Here is a 19,725-nt window from a genome sequence, read left to right on the forward strand (position 1 = left end):
CAAAGGAGGCAAATATTCAGAAATGAAAAGACTGGCTATGGACAGACAAAAGTGGAAGTTATGAATGGTGGGCTCCATGTGGTTCCCAAGTCGTGCAGCGACCGTAAACCATAATATTACCAAATATACAGCAACCAGTCACAAAATCATGTTTTATTTATTCACTTTTGCAAATCGATTTCAACTGATTAACAGCCATCATCGGTGCTTCCAACCAATATGTGCCCTGAGTAGTAATATTGTCTTAAGCAGAGGTCAAACAAACCAGTTCCAGCAAAATTAACAGCAGTTACAAAACTTCCAAGCTCCAATATACAAAAGGCAACTACAATTTTTCCTTGTTTTATGTGATTTCCAACGATGATTCACCCCCAGTATCACAGATTCAGTGGTATGGAAGCTATAAAAGATAGACGCATAATGAATGTTACAAAGATACCAAAAAGCAGTAATTCCACTGAGTAAATCTAAGTTGTCCATGGCAACTATTTTCCATGTCCTAATTTATTGGACAAGTTCTAGCTTGTGATTCTTCAATTTCTCCAGGCGTATTTTATGATGAAATAAATCTCGGGTTAACAGCCTGGTATGAGTGTGCATAGGACACAATATTTCGGCAATCGACCACGTTGCCATCAGGTGCGCTGATGATGGCAACGTCGTCAATTGCCGAAATATTGTGTCCTATGTACACTCATACCAGGCTGTTCACCCAAGATTTATTTCGAGTTCTAGCTGGGCACATTCAGTAGTGAGTGTGTCACTGAAGAAGAGTAGGTTACTCAGCACAAGGGAATATACAAATATACCATGATCGACAAAGAAGCCTTAGCCTTTATGCTCAAATTTTAAAAGTTCATATTCTACATTCTAAATAGATGCATAGTTTTAATGAGCTGACATTACCCACAAAATGTAAGTTAATCTACACTTATAAAATGTAAATTAATGTACATTTATAGAATGTCAAGAAGAGTCTGAAAGACACAAAAGTCTTCAGATAACTGTTAAAAACTAGTGTTATTTATGCAGATAGGTGTACAGTATAGTTAGAAAAGTAGCACAGTAAATTTCAGCCTAGATCAAAATTCATTTTGACTCACATCGTAACTTTCATGTAACTGTTTTAAAAATACATGCAGTCTTATCCACTGAGGAAGGTGAACAGCAATATTACGATTAAAAAACTTTTTTATGTCTATTTTTCAAACACAGTTAGACATGTAACTATTCTCATGCATAATAGTCTTCAGTTCTTTGCCAAAATTTAGATAGAATTTCAAGAAGACCAGTGCAAAAAGCAAATATTAACTTCAAATAATCAACCAGATTCAAATCCTAAGTAAGATCTTAAGAGAACTGGGTTTGATGTGTAGAAAGTGTTGTGAGAAATGCTGTAAAGTGTGGGAGGAAAAGCTAATAGATTTTGAAGGTATAATGAACAATCTCAATCACGTGCATCTATTGGACTGTTACTTTTCTTAAGTTTCTGAGAAAACAAAAAGTATTTTAAGTGAATACAGTCAGTTTATGAAAAGACAAAAAACTCGTAGGACATGATTAAAACAGCACTAAAAACAAACAATAAATGTCTGAAAGAAAAGAAAATAGCACATAACAAGTTAATCAAGTCTTCTGACAACTGGATACTTCAAAAATATTAGGTGAAGTAATCTTGTCAAGCACAATAACAGTTATAAAAGAATCTGACTAAAGTACACTGAAAACAATCACAACAGAAAAAAGCAGAGAAGTTAGACAAGTCTATTAACAACTTAAAAGCAGTAGCAATGAGTTGTCAACAGGCAGACACAGAAAGAAAGAAAACTGGCTAGCTTTCAGAGTAATCCCTTTATGACCTAAAGTAAAATGTACACACAACTATGCCCCTCTGTGGTGCACTGACAGCATGTAGGGGCCTAGGTGCAAGTGCACTCCTGGATATATATAAAAGTCTGAAATTTGTGTTTGTGTTTGTTATTGTCTCTATCAACGTACCAACGCTTTCGTTTGGTAAGTTACAGAATCTTTGTATTTAGATATATTTTTCCCCGCGTGGAATGTTTCCCTCTATTTTTATATACAGGGTGTTACAAAAACGTATGGCCAAACTTTCAGGAAACATTCCTCACACGCAAAGAAAGAAAATATGTTACGTGGACATGTGTCCGGAAACACTTACTTTCCATGTTAGAGCTCATTTTATTACTTCTCTTCAAATCATATTAATCATGGAATGGAAACACACAGCAACAGAGCGTACCAGCGTGACTTCAAACACTTTGTTACAGGAAATGTTCAAAATGTCCTCTGTTAGCGAGGATACATGCAATCACCCTCCGTCGCATGGAATCCCTGATGTGCTGATGCAGCCCTGGAGAATGGCGTATTGTATCACAGCCGTCCACAATACGAGCATGAAGAGTCTCTACTTTTGGTACCGGGGTTGCGTAGACAAGAGCTTTTAAATGCCCCCATAAATGAAAGTCAAGAGGGTTGAGGTCAGGAGAGCGTGGAGGCCATGGAATTGGTCCGCCTCTACCAATCCATCAGTCACCGAATCTGTTGTTGAGAAGCGTACGAACACTTCACCTGAAATGTGCAGGAGCTCCATCGTGCATGAACCACATGTGGTGTCGTACTTGTAAAGGCACATGTTCTAGCAGCACAGGTAGAGAATCCTGTATGAAATCATGATAACGTGCTCCACTGAGCGTAGGTGGAAGAACATGGGGCCCAATCAAGACATCACCAACAATGCCTGCCCACACGTTCACAGAAAATCTGTGTTGATGACGTGATTGCACAATTGCGTGCGGATTCTCGTCAGTCCACACATGTTGATTGTGAAAATTTACAATTTGATAATGTTGGTATGAAGCCTCATCCATAAAGAGAACATTTGCACTGAAATGAGGATTGACACATTGTTAGATGAACCATTCGCAGAAGTGTACCCGTGGAGGCCAATCAGCTGCTGATAGTGCCTGCACACGCTGTACATGGTACGGAAACAACTGGTTCTCCCGTAGCACTCTCCATACAGTGACGTGATCCATGTTACCTTGTACAGCAACAACTTCTCTGATGCTGACATTAGGGTTATCGTCAACTGCACGAAGGATTGCCTTGTCCATTGCAGGTGTCCTCGTCGTTCTAGGTCTTCTTCAGACGCGAGTCATAGGCTGGAATGTTCCGTGCTCCCTAAGATGCCGATCAATTGCTTCGAACGTCCCTGTCGGGACACCTTCATTCTGGAAATCTGTCTCAATACAAACGTAGTGTGCCACGGCTATTGTCCCATGCTAATCCATACATCAAATGGGCATCTGCCAACTCCGCGTTTGTAAACATTGTAAACAACTGCAAAACCACGTTCGTGATGAACACTAACTTGTTGATGCTACGTACTGATGTGCTTGATGCTAGTACTGTAGAGCAATGAGTAGCACGTCAACACAAGCACCGAAGTCAATATTATCTTCCTTCAATTGGGCCAACTGGCGGTGAATCGAGGAAGTACAGTGCATACTGACGAAACTAAAATGAGCTCTAACATGGAAATTAAGCGCTTCCAGACACATGTCCACATAACATCTTTTCTTTATTTGTGTGTGAGGAATGTTTCCTGAAAGTTTGGCCGTACCTTTTTGTAACACCCTGTATATATATATATATATATATATATATATATATGTGTGTGTGTGTGTGTGTGTGTGTGTGTGTGTGTATGTGTGTGTGTTTTTTTATTCCAGCTCTTAAAGGATTACTCTGAAAGCTATTAAGCTGTTTTTTTTTTATTTTATTTTATTTATTTATTTTTTTTTTTTTTTTGGTTGAGTGCGTGCGTGTGTGTGTGTGTGTGTGTGTGTGTGTGTGTGTGTGTGTGTGTGGGTGTGTGGGCCTAGTAACAAATCGATACTTCTGCTTTTCAGTGAGTGATCTCATTTAATCCAAAACTTTCCTACAACATCTATTGACAACTAAATACCTTTAAAAACTATGAAGTAATTCAAAGTCCACAAAGAGAGATGAAAATTTCAGCAATATTACACTTGGCCTTTTAAAATTTGGTATATTTTGCACCCAAATGAGGTGAAAGCCACCTAGATTAATATCAGCATTCACTAAGATTAATAAAACATGGGAAATATCAAGTTATATCATCACAGTGATGGATGGCAATTTCAGCAAAAGGCAGTCACACTACTGAAGAAAATTAGAATATAAAGATTCCCATTCTTCAGTGTTAAATGAACTTTCATTATTACATCAGACAACCTTGGAGGGAAATTTACCTGTATTTATTCAATTACGTTTCTTGATAGCCTCCTTTGAGAATAACCCACGAGGAATGGAGGGCAGGTTGAAAGCCCTACAACAGAGGAGCTCTGTGTAGCACTGCTTCAGTGTATGTGATCACCATTATCGGGGACACCTAGTTCCTGAGACAGCACCAGATTCTTCACTTGTTGAGGTTAAGTGTGAGTGTACCGTTATCCTGTTTGGATCATAATCAACTGCTTGTAGTCCATAATCCCTGTATCCAATGTAGTAATCCTTGCAGTGGATGGTATAGCTCTTTAGTATTGGAACAGGTTTCCTGAAAACACTAACACAGGGCCTCCCATGTGACTTGAAGCCATTTAGGTTCCACTGAGAAAGACATCAATTTCATCAGGAATGTTTTTCTTTGCTTTCCCCTTTTCTCTTCACCAAGTTGTAAAGTTTATGACAGCAGAAGGGTACACAAACTTTTCGGGTCACTCAAGGCTGATTTCAATGTATTTATCTTTGGGCAGTGCCTCTGGCTCATTTTAAATGATGAATTTAAGATGATCAGACTGTTTTGGGCTTTTTTCCTATGTTTTGAATTGCAATCTAACTTTTCTTAGTTCACTGGTGACAGTAGTCTTCACAAATCAGGACACACTGAAAAATATACATTTTGTCCACCTTTTTCAGGGCAGAATGGACTGTCCATCATGGGTACCTGTTGGCTTAGTTATCTACAGGAGGCAATTACTTGATTTGCCACTGGTGTGTTCTTGCAGCACATGGCTTGACACCTGTCTTCGATGTTTGCATGGTGTGGCACCAGATACGTTAATTGGCTCCTTCCTTCTGTCATATGGAATGTCACTGCATACATTGCTGTAATGCATTCTTTGGTGCTTTAGCATTGCCATATGAGTCATAGTTTGTAATCTCTTTTTTGGATTCTCCATTTTTAATGAAATACAGAGCAATCTAGGTCTGCCCCCCCCCCCCCCCTCCGACAATTAATGTAGGAAGGGTGGGTGTGTTGGTTGGTTGGCTAGTTTGAGGTATAAAGGGACCAAACTACAGGGTCATCAGCCCTTTTTCCTCGAGCAAACAAGTCTCAAGGGAAAACAATTAAAAAACAAATGATTGGGGGTGGGGGGGGGGGGAGTAAAAGGGCGTAAAACTAATGAGGAACCATACCAAAAGAGAAAACAAAAGAAGCGAACCAAAATGGGAAATGGACAGTCAAAGGAAAAGCAAACCAAATGGGGAAACAGATGGAGGTAGGTAATAAAATCACACAGCAGATGGCCTGGGCAGGCTGATCGCAATGATAGAAAAGGAAGAGCTAGCCACTCAGCAACATACTAAAATCACCAGCCTGAAAGACAAGGCGAGAAGAACACACATAGGGAAAAGATGAACACCAAAGTAAACAAAATCAACGAAAGAATGACGAAGAGGTAGAAGGGAGGGATGGTGGAGGGCTAGGAGAGAAGGCCAGGTGCACAACCTCAGACAATATGATTTAAAAAAAAAAAAAATAAAAAATAAAAAAATAAAAAAAAAATAAAAAAAACCCTCACAAATAAAATGTAAAACTAAATCGGCCATGGAGGCATTGTCACCCAACACTGTAGGTAGGGTGCTGGAAAGGTTAAAAGTCTGCCGCAGAGCGGCTAAAATTGGGCAGTCCAACTGCCAGAGCGGGTAAAATTGGGCAGTCCAACAAGAGGTGGATGACAAGTCATACGAGAGCCACAGTGACACCAAGGTAGGTGCTCACGACAGAAAGGTGACCATGTATTAGACAAGTACAGGTGATGCAGAGCCGGAAAATGACAACAGAATCCCCGCAAGTGGCTCACATGGATGACTGTCACAAATTTGTTGTCTCTTTGATAACATGGAGTTTGTTTGGGGTACTGAGGGTGCGCCATTCAGTATCCTAGATCACAAAAACTTTGTGGCAGAAGACTGACAGGAGATCAGTCTCTGGCAGACCGATCTCCAGAGTTGGCTTACCAGTAGCCTGTTTGCCCAGGCTATCAGCAAGTTCATTGCCTGGTATTCCAACATGTCCTGGGGTTCAAACGAAGCTGCGTTGGTAAAGTACCGGAACTTCAAGCGCTGATAGAAAGCACCGAAGCTGAAATCGTTATAGGTACAGAAAGCTGGCTGAAGCCAGAGATAAATTCTGCCGAAATTTTTACAAAGGCACAGATGGTGTTTAGAAAGGATAGATTGCATGCAACCGGTGGTGGAGTGTTCGTCGCTGTTAGTAGTAGTTTATCCTGTAGTGAAGTAGAAGTGGATAGTTCCTGTGAATTATTATGGGTGGAGGTTACACTCAACAACCAAGCTAGGTTAATAATTGGCTCCTTTTACTGACCCCACGACTCAGCAGCATTAGTGGCAGAACAACTGAGAGAAAATTTGGAATACATTTCACATAAATTTTCTCAGCATGTTATGGTCTTAGGTGGAGATTTCAATTTACCAGATATAGACTGGGACACTCAGATGTTTAGGACGGGTGGTAGGGACAGAGCATCGAGTGACATTATACTGAGTGCACTATCCGAAAATTACCTCGAGCAATTAAACAGAGAACCGACTCATGGAGATAACATCTTGGACCTACTGATAACAAATAGACCCGAACTTTTCGACTCTGTAAGTGCAGAACAGGGAATCAGTGATCATAAGGCCGTTGCAGCATCCCTGAATATGGAAGTTAATAGGAATATAAAAAAAGGGAGGAAGGTTTATCTGTTTAGCAAGAGTAATAGAAGGCAGATTTCAGACTACCTAACAGATCAAAACGAAAATTTCTGTTCCGACACTGACAATGTTGAGTGTTTATGGAAAAAGTTCAAGGCAATCGTAAAATGCGTTTTAGACAGGTACGTGCCGAGTAAAACTGTGAGGGACGGGAAAAACCCACCGTGGTACAACAACAGAGTTAGGAAACTACTGCGAAAGCAAAGAGAGCTTCACTCCAAGTTTAAACGTAGCCAAAACCTCTCAGACAAACAGAAGCTAAACGATGTCAAAGTTAGCGTAAGGAGGGCTATGCGTGAAGCGTTCAGTGAATTCGAAAGCAAAATACTAGGTACCGACTTGACAGAAAATCCTAGGAAGTTCTGGTCTTACGTTAAATCAGTAAGTGGCTCGAAACATCATGTCCAGACACTCCGGGATGATGATGGCATTGAAACAGAGGATGACAAGCGTAAAGCTGAAATACTAAACACCTTTTTCCAAAGCTGTTTCACAGAGGAAGACCGCACTGCAGTTCCTTCTCTAAATCTTCGCACCAACGAAAAAATGGCTGACATCGAAGTAAGTGTCCAAGGAATAGAAAAGCAACTGGAATCACTCAACAGAGGAAAGTCCACTGGACCTGACGGGATACCAATTCGATTCTACACAGAGTACGCGAAAGAACTTGCCCCCCTTCTAACAGCCGTGTACCGCAAGTCTCTAGAGGAACAGAAGGTTCCAAATGATTGGAAAAGAGCACAGGTAGTCCCAGTCTTCAAGAAGGGTCGTCGAGCAGATGCGCAAAACTATAGACCTATATCTCTGACGTCGATCTGTTGTAGAATTTTAGAACATGTGTTTTGCTCGAGTATCATGTCGTTTTTGGAAACTCAGAATCTACTATGTAGGAATCAACATGGATTCCGGAAACAGCGATCGTGTGAAACCCAACTCGCTTTATTTGTTCATGAGACCCAGAAAATATTAGATACAGGCTCCCAGGTAGATGCTATTTTTCTTGACTTTCGGAAGGCGTTCGATACAGTTCCGCACTGTCGCCTGATAAACAAAGTAAGAGCCTACGGAATATCAGACCAGCTGTGTGGCTGGATCGAAGAGTTTTTAGCAAACAGAACACAGCATGTTGTTATCAACGGAGAGACGTCTACAGACATTAAAGTAACCTCTGGCGTGCCACAGGGGAGTGTTATGGGACCATTGCTTTTCACAATATACATAAATGACCTAGTAGATAGTGTCGAAAGTTCCATGCGGCTTTTCGCGGATGATGCTGTAGTATACAGAGAAGTTGCAGCATTAGAAAATTGTAGCGAAATGCAGGAAGATCTGCAGCGGATAGGCACTTGGTGCAGGGAGTGGCAACTGACCCTTAACATAGACAAATGTAATGTATTGCGAATACATAGAAAGAAGGATCCTTTATTGTATGATTATATGATAGCGGAACAAACACTGGTAGCAGTTACTTCTCCAAAATATCTGGGAGTATGCGTGCGGAACGATTTGAAGTGGAATGATCATATAAAATTAATTGTTGGTAAGGCGGGTACCAGGTTGAGATTCATTGGGAGAGTCCTTAGAAAATGTAGTCCATCAACAAAGGAGGTGGCTTACAAAACACTCGTTCGACCTATACTTGAGTATTGCTCATCAGTGTGGGATCCGTACCAGATCGGGTTGACGGAGGAGATAGAGAAGATACAAAGAAGAGCGGCGCGTTTCGTCACAGGGTTATTTGGTAACCGTGATAGCGTTACGGAGATGTTTAACAAACTCAAGTGGCAGACTCTGCAAGAGAGGCGCTCTGCATCGCAGTGTAGCTTGCTCACCAGGTTTCGAGAGGGTGCGTTTCTGGATGAGGTATCGAATATATTGCTTCCCCCTACTTATACCTCCCGAGGAGATCACAAATGTAAAATTAGAGAGATTAGAGCGCGCACAGAGGCTTTCAGACAGTCGTTCCTCCCGCAAACCATACGCGACTGGAACAGGAAAGGGAGATAATGACAGTGGCACGTAAAGTGCCCTCCGCCACACACCGTTGGGTGGCTTGCGGAGTATAAATGTAGATGTAGATGTAGATGTAGGTCACTGAACGTCCACTGTTCCCGAGGGCATAAAGAGACTCCTGGATGGTCATTACCAAACAATGCTGAGGGAAGCACTGGTCAAGAGCTTGTAGGCTGCTTAAGGAGTCACAACAGATGATGAAAGACTCATCAGCATAGGAGCGGATATGCTCAAGAGTATGATAGATGGCTATCAACTCTGCAGTGAAAACACTGCAGCCATCTGGTAAGGAGTGCTGTTCAGTATTGCCAGCTAGAGCATAAGCAAAGCCAACAAGACCGTCAACCATTGATCCAGCTGTGTAGAGTATTTCTGAGCCCTCAAACTAACTGACAAGAGAGAGAAATTGCTGGTGCAGGGCTTCAGGTGGAATGGAGCCTTTTGGGCCTTGTGACAGGTCCATCCAAAGCAGTGACCGAGATATGAAGCATCGGGGTGTACATAAGTGGACCCATAGGAAAGGTGGTAGAGGGGAAACATCGAGTTCATTAAGAAGTGGCCAGACATGGACGGAGAGGAGATTCCCAGTTCTAGGCCACCATTGCAGGTGAATGTGTGAACTATTTGTAACAGGGAAGAGTATGAATTTTATTGCTCATCATTTCACTTGCCGCAATTTAAGCTGTTGTCTTATGTTCTTGCTCACTACGCACTAGTAAATTGCCACATATTCTGAAATAAACAGCAAAGTATTTGTGACAAGGAAGAATATGACTTTTATTGCTGCCTGTTTCACTCACATAAATGTAACCTGTCCTCTTAGGTTTCTGCCTAACTACACACCCGGGAATGACCACACATTCGGAAATAAACAGCAAAATATTTATTTCATTCTTTGTTCTCCAACCAGACAAACAATCAACAACATCAATTATTGCAGAGCATATTGTATTATGATCATAATGAACATGATAACAATGCTAAAAAAAAAAAAATTGGCATGCATCAAGTTGTAACCTCTAACCTCTAACTCAGCTAAACATGACGTTATCCATTACACTGCAGCTTACTCCTCTGAATTGTGTATTATGCATTAGTTATCATAAAATCTCTTTAAGCCTTACACTGTTAATGCTTTATTAATTGACATTTGATGATAGTGTGATGTATTTGTGATATGGTATTTTAAATGTATCACTGTTTTGAAATGGCATACCGCGCACATATGTCACACACTATGAAGGAAATTAATAATCAAAATACACACTTCACACAGGGGTCATCCACATGGCTCGCAGAAGTTGATAGTCAAAAGCCCACTGGTGGAATGACCACTGCAAAAAGTTCTGTGAAGCCACATCAACACTGCCACTGAAAACATTTTTCCTACAGTATTTCCCATTTGTTTATGACTTTGTTTCTTGTCTCTCTCTTTCTATCCACACTGGCAGCAAACATTTCTCAGCATATTCGCATAGTTTGCAATGCTATTTGTTGTATTATTTTCGTATTGTCTGCCATGTCATGTCTAGAGACAAGGAAACTGTAATACGTGCTGCTGCATTATTAATACTTGAAGTTTTATGCAAACCAAATGAAAGACATCATCGTCGTTCACTCTTTTTTTATTTATATATCGTGACTTGTGACCTTAAAGCCATAAGCATCTGTCATTGTTTTGTAGTTTTACAGAATAAGGCTGCGTTTATCAAGGAATTTCATAATTGGTTTAAAAACTATGATATTATTTTGATGGAGAGTTTGTATAGTAGTTCATAATGGTTAATAAAATCGGATTAGTTGTATGAAATCAATTTGTTGGTTTGCATGCAGTCTTCTTTGGTGACCAAAAGCATACTACAGAACAACTGATGCGAAAAACTTGCTATATATAGAAACTGAATATGGAAAACAGCTCTAGTTTCCGTAATTTCACTTAGAATTTCTAGCAAATATGGTATCACTGTTTCTTAAAAAAAAAGGAAGAAATTTCAGGAAAGCAATTACAAACAGATATGCCGTTTATCTTCATTTTTTTCATTTTTTGTCGAGAGGAGTTTCATTCCAGAGCCTTGAGTATTTCACATTTTGAAACAAGCTACAACAAATGACCTTATCTTCTCCACAGTCTTTCTCGGCGTTCTACCAAATGCAGCAGCAGTATCTGCAATGTCTTGTCTGAGTGCTGTTCTTGTACTGCTTGCTTCATATATTCCACAAGCACCCTTCAGTCTGGTACAACGATAACAAATCAACAGCCTACAATTTTGCCCACTGCAATCCCCCTCCCGCTCCCCCAGAAAAACTTAACACAACATGAGAAAACAAAATATATAACAACTATGTACAACAGACAACACAATGTGACATATAAACTTCACTTGCACAGTGCAGAGGTGATGTGGTAGCTGCCCTGAAACATTGTTTCCTTTGCACAGACATTGTTATGTATAGCTGTTTCCGTGTTTTGATAGAGGTTTCCAAATGGTGTCCACATCAAGTAGCCAGAAACATGTTTCAAGTTTAGTGTGTACATGGCTTGAAGTCTACTCAACCCACTGCCACTGACTACAGAAGGAACACACACATCCCCATATGATAGATTACAACACCTTTCACCTAACTTCATAGTTTTCAGTTTAATCCACCAAGTTCATAAATTTTTGCTATTTTCTGGTGAACACAAAGGAAATATGACTCAAAAACATGCGTTCTGAGGTAGAATTTGTGGTTGTGGTATGTCGCAAAATAGCTTGATTAACTTTACCCAGACACCAATTTCAATTTTTGACGAGTTTTACTTGTTCTTACACGTCTGTGATATTTTAAGAACTGAAATTCATTACCGCAAATTATTGTATAAACTTTGTATTTTACATTTAATTTGCTCTACTTATACAGATTTTATACAATATATTGGTGAAGATCGGAATTTTTAATCATATATGACAATTACATATGTTTTACTCTTATTTTGGGGTTTTTAAATTTTTCCTCGATTCTGCATTTTCCTCAATTTTGTGGTTTCTATGTATGGACAACATTACAATGAAAAATAGGGTTTTCACTGCATTAAGTCCTCTCTGATAATGTGCAATATAATTTTAACCAGAGTAATAATATTTTTAAGACTGGTGCAGATACTGCAGATTATATGTCTTTCTGATCATCAGGAAAATTTGCAGCATGTTTTGGAAACATTAAAGTGATACTGCATGTAATTAGCTAACTAAATTGGAGATGAAAGATACTGTGACATACATTATGAGTCACTTATTCAGTGCCCTTGCACAAGTTACATAAATGAATATCTTATTCTGAGGTACAGAATACTAAAAGTCAATATTTTTGCTGTTTGTTTTAATTTTGACTTACTTCTTCTTCTAAAAGTGTGTGCAATTCTTTACAGCAATCCTCCAGTCTCCGCTTGTCAGCACTATCAACAACCCAAATTAGGCCATCAGTTGTTTCAAAATAGTTCCTCCAATAAGAACGCAGGGATTTTTGGCCACCTACATCCCAAACATTCAGCTTGTACCTGTTATAAACAAAGATAAAAAACAATATCATGGATGGGAAAGTCTATTGCAAATAGTAGAGCAGAAGTCTTGCAATGCTGCTGGGCTCGGGATGAAAGGAAGATAAGGGTATAACATCCATAACTAGGGTTGGAACACAAGCTTGGAAAGGGGAAGGAAGGTGAAAGAAATCAGCCACACCCTTTCAAAGAAGCTATGTTGGCAGTCCCTTTAAAAGATTTAGGGACTCCACAGCTGGGTTTGGGCTACTTTCAGTTACAAAGATGACATAACTAATTTATTTGGTAGTATTCTTAAAATAACCATTCTTAACACTGACACTGAAACCATAGTTTCTGAAGAGAGATGATGCATCATTTGGTAAAATTGATTTATGAGTACATTAATAAATACAAAGATCTGGCAGTCAGAAACAGAAACCAAAACATTGCATTGAAACAAGCGTTCAGTTCACAGTGCTGTGGAATGTGGGAAAAAAATACTGCAAACTGCCATTCCTGAGAAGAAGAACTACACCAAAAATGCAACAGGAGCGTAATATGTAAGAAATTGTCCACGCAACCTGCCACTGATGATGCCTTGCAGAAAATAAAGGCAAAACGCGTATGGCACTAAAATTGTTTTATATTCAGTTGCTGTCAGACGGTCCATAAGTAAAAATTATCAATATCCGTAATAGCCATGCACAGTTTTTTGTCACAGACGGACAAGTGTCTCAACAGCCAGGGTTAATACTTCTAACATATAGGTACTGGTTTCTGTAATTATGCCTCCGGCTCATTTCTTTTTGAACATCCCTTATACATAAGGAAACATTTTGGTATAAAACTGAACGAGATGGTTAATCTTATAGTTCCTTCAACATCGTAAGGCAGTTACACATCATGGATCATACTGAGTAGAAAATGCTGGTTGACATGTTCTTGTGAACTACCATATGCAGAATCATTAATATATGACTTGGTGATTAAATTTTCATTGGACAGTTAAGTGTGTGCTCACATGTTACAGTACTCAGAATCGTCTATAACTATAGTTCTGCATATTGCTAGAGCTTTCAAGATTTCACAAGCATCTCACACTTATATTTCCACAGACTGAGAGATATCAGGACTGTCACATCGACAGCCAAATGTGAACAACCTACTCCATCTGTTGATGAAATGCAAAAATGTTGTGCCGTCTTGGCAATAGCGGAGCAGCTCCTCCTTGACTGCACACGAATCAAACCAAGAGTCATAACATTTATTCCACCTGGCCACTGTGACATTTTCACGGACTGACTAGTTTTCTTGATAATTTTTCTATTTATTCTAGGCATAGTTGGCCACATTACCACATTATAATGATGTTCTGCTACAAGCATTTTCGCCAGGGTCTTAAAGCAGATATTTGTGCCATCTAAATGATTAATGGAAAATCTCATATAGAAATGTGAAACAAATACTAACAAAGAGATAGAGGGGCTGGCCAGTACTTACCTCAGCTCAGTACAGCCGATAGATACACACAAAACAAAACCGAAAATTTATGTTCCTAGCTTTCGGAACAAATGTTCCCTCTCTCCTCCCTGATGAAGGAACATTTGTTCCGAAAGCTAGGAACATAAATTTTCGGTTTTGTTTTGTGTGTATCTATCGGCTGTACTGAGCTGAGGTAAGTACTGGCCAGCCCCTCTATCTCTTTGTTAATATTTGTGCCATCAGCAGTCGAGTGCACCAATGCAAATAAATTGTATTGTGGAGTCAAGGGTAGCACCACGCTGACTTACACTGTAAGCAACAGTTTGTGGCATTCCCACTCTATTCCTTTTTTAATGCAGGGGCCTCAGTCTTAATTACTAATTAGCCATTACATCTCCCACTGGGTCTCCACCCTTAAAATCAGTAGCAGCTAAGTTGCAGAATTACGCTCATTATAAAATCCTCTTACTAGGCCAGGTAACTCTGGAATTAATATATAAGCACGTAAACAGGACCCATCCTTTTTTTGTAGTAGCAGTGGAAAATATTTTTGGTCATGACGCACATATAGCCTTTGGGTTTTCTATCCAACAATGTCAAGCAATTCAGAATACTGTTCCATGTGCAGAAGAGAATTCTTTGTTTCTCTAACATGCTTCCCAATTTTCCCTAGGCCTGGGAATGGCTTCTGGCTTTTTTTTTTCCCCATCCATTTTACATCAAAACAGTCAGCAGTTTCAAAATTTTTGAAAGCCCACCCAACTAGAACTGGATCTCTTAGGAAAGTTAAAAGTGCTGTCCCCAATTCCTTATAGCAGGGACATGTCAGCTTCAGTCATTGTATTATGTCATTGTGAGGACTTCAAACATACTTAGTCAATTGTGGACTCATCCCCCCTTCTACATCCTAATTAATTATTTCCAAAATTGGCAGGGGTGGTATTTCTCTAAGATCATCCTTTCAGCAGCTTATTTTCAACTTCCCCTGGATGAGGATTCCAAATCCATTCTACTATTAAATACTCCTTGCAGCCTCTATCAAAATAATGGTTACTTTTTGGTATTTATTATGTACCAGAAGCTTTTGGAAATTTTTAGAGCGAACTATTACCAATATTCCACACAGCATTAGTTATCTGGATGAAGTATTGGTCACAGGATCGACTCAGGAGGAACATACTATGTGAAGCCTCCAATGAGTATTTTCCATCCTTTTGCAAGCCAGGTTAAAGTGCAATATGTCGAAATTCCCCTTCTCTCAGCTTTCCATTATGTATATAGCACATATATCATTAGCCATGATAGCATTAAACTGTCAAGAAATGTGCCAGTCATTTGCTAATACTCCTATACCAAAGAACATAAAGGACTGAAGATATTTATGGGCAAGGTTGCATTTCAAATGCAAACATTACAACAGTAAAATGTCAAAGCATTAATAACAAAGTTCCTGAATTTACTGGCTTCCAGGAAAGCTGTTGCTTTCAAATTATACTCATAACTGAGACTTGAATGAAACTTGAAGTAAAAAGGTCCAAAATTCAGTACAGAATGTACATCAAAAAGAAAGGTTACATGTAATAGGAGGAAGGCGTTTCATAGGAGGAGGGAGTTTCATTGCAACTGACAAAAGACTATGTCTATCAAGCAATGGCAGCCGATCAGAGGCAGCAAGGGTGGCCAGGGCCTCCACACTTTTCTGTTTGCAGTAGTAGTAGTAGTAATTCTTTTTTATATTAAACCTTTATGCACTTTTGTCAGCAAGTGTAAAACACATTAGCTTGTGTTATTTCTTCTAAACCACCAGCACTTGGGAACATGTCAATGTATGTACGCTTAACACTAATCTAAAGCAGACAAAGGCTTGATGCATTTGGCGAGGAGGTTAGACACATGTCAGGCCACCTGTAAACACACACTTGCCATGGTAACTGTTACGTCACTACTAGAAAGAGAAGAAGGGGAGGGGGGGTACAAGCAGTCCTTGCCATGCATGCCACAGGATGCCAATTGCTGTGGTACCACCTCTCTGGGTTTCTCTTACATTCGTCATTACTTCAACATCGATGCTGAATTAAAACAGAGAAGAGCTGGTTACAACCCAGGCTGTTACAACACTGGTTTGGAAAAACCTGTGTCACATTATCAAAAATGATTGGAAAAACATGGCAACTACACAGAAAAGTAAAAGAGAAATTGTACAGTGTCAATAAAATTATTTCAGTGTGATAAATTGTATGTAATGTTTTTCATGAAACTAGGAAAATTTAGTTATTGGGCATCCTTTGTATATCAAGGCATAACACTGTAAAGTGACATGAAATGGAACAAGCACATAAGATATAGAAGCAATTCAGAGGTGTGCTTCTAGATTTGTTACCAGAAGATTTGATCAATAACTGTATATTACAGAAATGCTCCATGAGCTCAGATGGAAGACACTACATGGAAAATGACATTCTTTTCAAGAAACAATATTAAGAAAGTTTAGAGAACTGGCATTTGGGGCTCACAACAAAATGATTCTACTTCCACCAACGTACATCTTGCATAATAACCATGAACACAAGAAAGAGAAATTAGGGCTTGTATGAACACATATAGACTGTTGTTTTTCCTTTGCACCATTTGAGAGTAGCAAAGGGGAAGAAATGGCCTGCAGTGGCACAAGGTGCCATTCGCCATGCACCATAAGGTGGCTTGCACAGTACATACATAAATCCAGACATTACACCCCAATTTGGACCCCAAATTGCAACGGCAGGCTGACTGTTGAATCAATTGCAGAGAAAATGGGTCCCTTTTCAATGGTCTGTGGACAGTCACCAAGAACTTCTTAAGTTGAAGCAAGGTCTTCAAACTGCTCCTTGCCTTACTATATCGACCTCATTTATCTGTCACACTGGCCATGGACATGTCACCATGCAAAGTCCATTCTAATGCGTAAGTTCCTGAATAGTTCAGATGGCCTAGCATGTTCACCACAGCACAAGACAATTATTTCCATAAAGAGACAGAGATATTGGCAATATTCCTTGGTATCCAGAAGTTCTGGATTTTCCTGTATGGCAATCAATTTCATGCAATCACAGATCATAAGCTATTATTGTCTGCATTTACGCCTATGTCAATGTTGCCTGAAAGGATACCTCAGAAGTTAGTAGTAGTAGCTTTATTCAGCCATAGATCTCTTTTTACAAGGATATAGGACTTGTCAAAGTATTTACAAATTTATGAATACAATAGAGGGAAACATTCCACGTGGGAAAAATATATCTAAAAACAAAGATGATGTGACTTACCAAACGAAAGTGCTGGCAGGTCGACAGACACACAAACAAACACAAACATACACACAAAATTCAAGCTTTTGCAAGAAACGGTTGCTTCATCAGGAAAGAGGGAAGGAGAGGGAAAGACGAAAGGATCACTCACTCACACACACACACACACACACACACATATATCCGTCCGCACATACACAGACACAAGCAGACATTTGTAAAGGCAAAGAGTTTGGGCAGAGATGTCAGTCGAGGCGGAAGTACAGAGCCACATGTGAAAGCACCCACGTGATTTACCAACTGACCTGCCTACACTGTGAAGCTTTCTATGTGGGAATGACCAGCAACAAACTGTCCATTTGCATGAATGGACACAGGCAGACAGTGTTTGTTGGTAATGAGGATCACCCTGTGGCTAAACATGCCTTGGTGCATGGCCAGCACATCTTGGCACAGCGTTACACCGTCCGGGTTATCTGGATACTTCCCACTAACACCAACCTGTCAGAACTCCGGAGATGGGAACTTGCCCTTCAGTATATCCTCTCTTCTCGTTATCCGCCAGGCCTCAATCTCCGCTAATTTCTAATTTCAATTTGCCACCGCTCATACCTCACCTGTCTTTCAACAACATCTTTGCCTCTGTACTTCCACCTCGATTGACATCTCTTCCCAAACTCTTTGGCTTTACAAATGTCTGCTTGTGTCTGTGTATGTGCGGATGGATATGTGTGTGTGTGTGTGCGCGAGTGTATACGTGTCCTTTTTTCCCCCTAAGGTAAGTCTTTCTGCTCCTGGGATTGGAATGACTCCTTACCCTCTCCCTTAAAACCCACATCCTTTCGTCTTTCCCTCTCCTTCCCTCTTTCCTGATGAAGCAACCGTTTGTCGTGAAAGCTTGAATTTTGTGTGTATGTTTGTGTTTGTTTGTGTGTCTGTCGAGCTGCCAGCACTTTCGTTTGGTAAGTCACATCTTCTTTGTTTTTAGATATATTTACAAATTTAGATCAATCTAAAATAAGCTAATTCTTATACACATATATTTACAGACTTCTAGTTAGAGACAGTCATTAGATTTACTCCTGGTACACAATACTTTTTTTACACCTAACTTATTAAATAATGTAATGCCACATTGTTCACTCATATCTCACTATCAGTCACTGCACACACTATAAACACATTGTTTCACAACACTTCACTCACAACACACACACACACACACACACACAAAATGGTGATCTCTGGGCGATTTTCTGTACCACAACTTCCCATTTGCTATCCTGAAAAACTGAGTCAGCATCCTTCCATAATGAGTGACATGTTGAGCTCAGAAAGAGGAAGAAGTGTTAGTACTGTGCCACAATAGCTTCGGAGTAAGTATTTCTAGAAAGGAAAAAAAAAAGAAGGAACAAAACATAAAGTGAAGATCCATAATTTTAATTTGCAGCTCCTTGTATTGGCTGTGTTTGCAGTTAAAATTGTTGGATGTGGGCTATGCCAGTTATGCAAAATACCACTTTTCTCAGTACCCAAATATGTTTCGTCACCACTGTGCCATCATCAGTGGGTTTTCAGTTTTATTTATTCTGCAATGTGAACATTTTTATTGAATGATTATAAAATTATGTTCATTTTTAGTTCAAACAACAGATCGTTTCTTTTTGTAAATACCTTTACATTTGGTGTGCATGAATTTTCTGGATCACTTGAGTGTTAATTACTACACGTAGCTTGTCATGTGCAACCAAACGATATTGGTGAGAAAGTTTTTTGCTGGGAGTTAACCTATCTTCTAGAACGTAATTTAGTTTTTCGCGATGTCTTCGCACCTATATTCGTTTTTACTTGTGTATTCGTATAGCAAGCACTTCCATTCTCCACATCATGCTGAGGTGTTGTGATGCACACATAACTATAAGAAGTATTTTCCACAAATAACATAGTAAAACACTTTTCACTTCATCAGAACACAGTGTGATTGTGGTTTGTACTGTGTCCCAGCCCAGTCAGTGTTCATCAGAGAGATCGGCGCCAAATTTGAATTTTGTTTGCATTTTATCTTTGTGTGTGTGTGTGTGTGTGTGTGTGTGTGTGTGTCTGTGTGTGTGTGTGTGTGTGTCCGTGTGTGTCCTCCTGCTATTACCTTCTGTATATGGAAGTTTTCCTCAATGGTCAGTTTGCTGTATAGGCTGTGGCTGGGTTTTAGTATTCTTAAGTCTGTTTCTATTGTGGTTGTGTGGTGATTGTTGGCTACAAGGTGGTCAGCAAATGTGCTATGGGAGCTGTTGCTTTTTAAAGCTCTGAGATGTTCTGAATATCTTGTTTTGAAGTTTCTGCATGTTTGTTCTATGTACACTGACTGGCAAGTGTTGC

At 39.7% G+C, this 19,725-nt stretch overlaps 1 protein-coding gene across 2 annotated transcripts in view; it reads right to left on the reverse strand.

Annotated features, from left to right (window-relative positions):
* LOC126188045 (ADP-ribosylation factor-like protein 2) overlaps positions 1 to 19,725 on the reverse strand; it is a 105,343-nt gene that overhangs the window by 69,937 nt on the left and 15,681 nt on the right. For both annotated transcript variants that reach the window (XM_049929477.1, XM_049929475.1), the window contains exon 3: positions 12,439 to 12,601. In XM_049929477.1, the coding sequence (XP_049785434.1) occupies positions 12,439 to 12,601 (163 nt within the window). The remainder of the gene's footprint in view (positions 1 to 12,438; positions 12,602 to 19,725) is intronic.

Source organism: Schistocerca cancellata, chromosome 5 (assembly GCF_023864275.1).
Source record: "Schistocerca cancellata isolate TAMUIC-IGC-003103 chromosome 5, iqSchCanc2.1, whole genome shotgun sequence".
Lineage (NCBI taxonomy): Eukaryota > Metazoa > Arthropoda > Insecta > Orthoptera > Acrididae > Schistocerca > Schistocerca cancellata.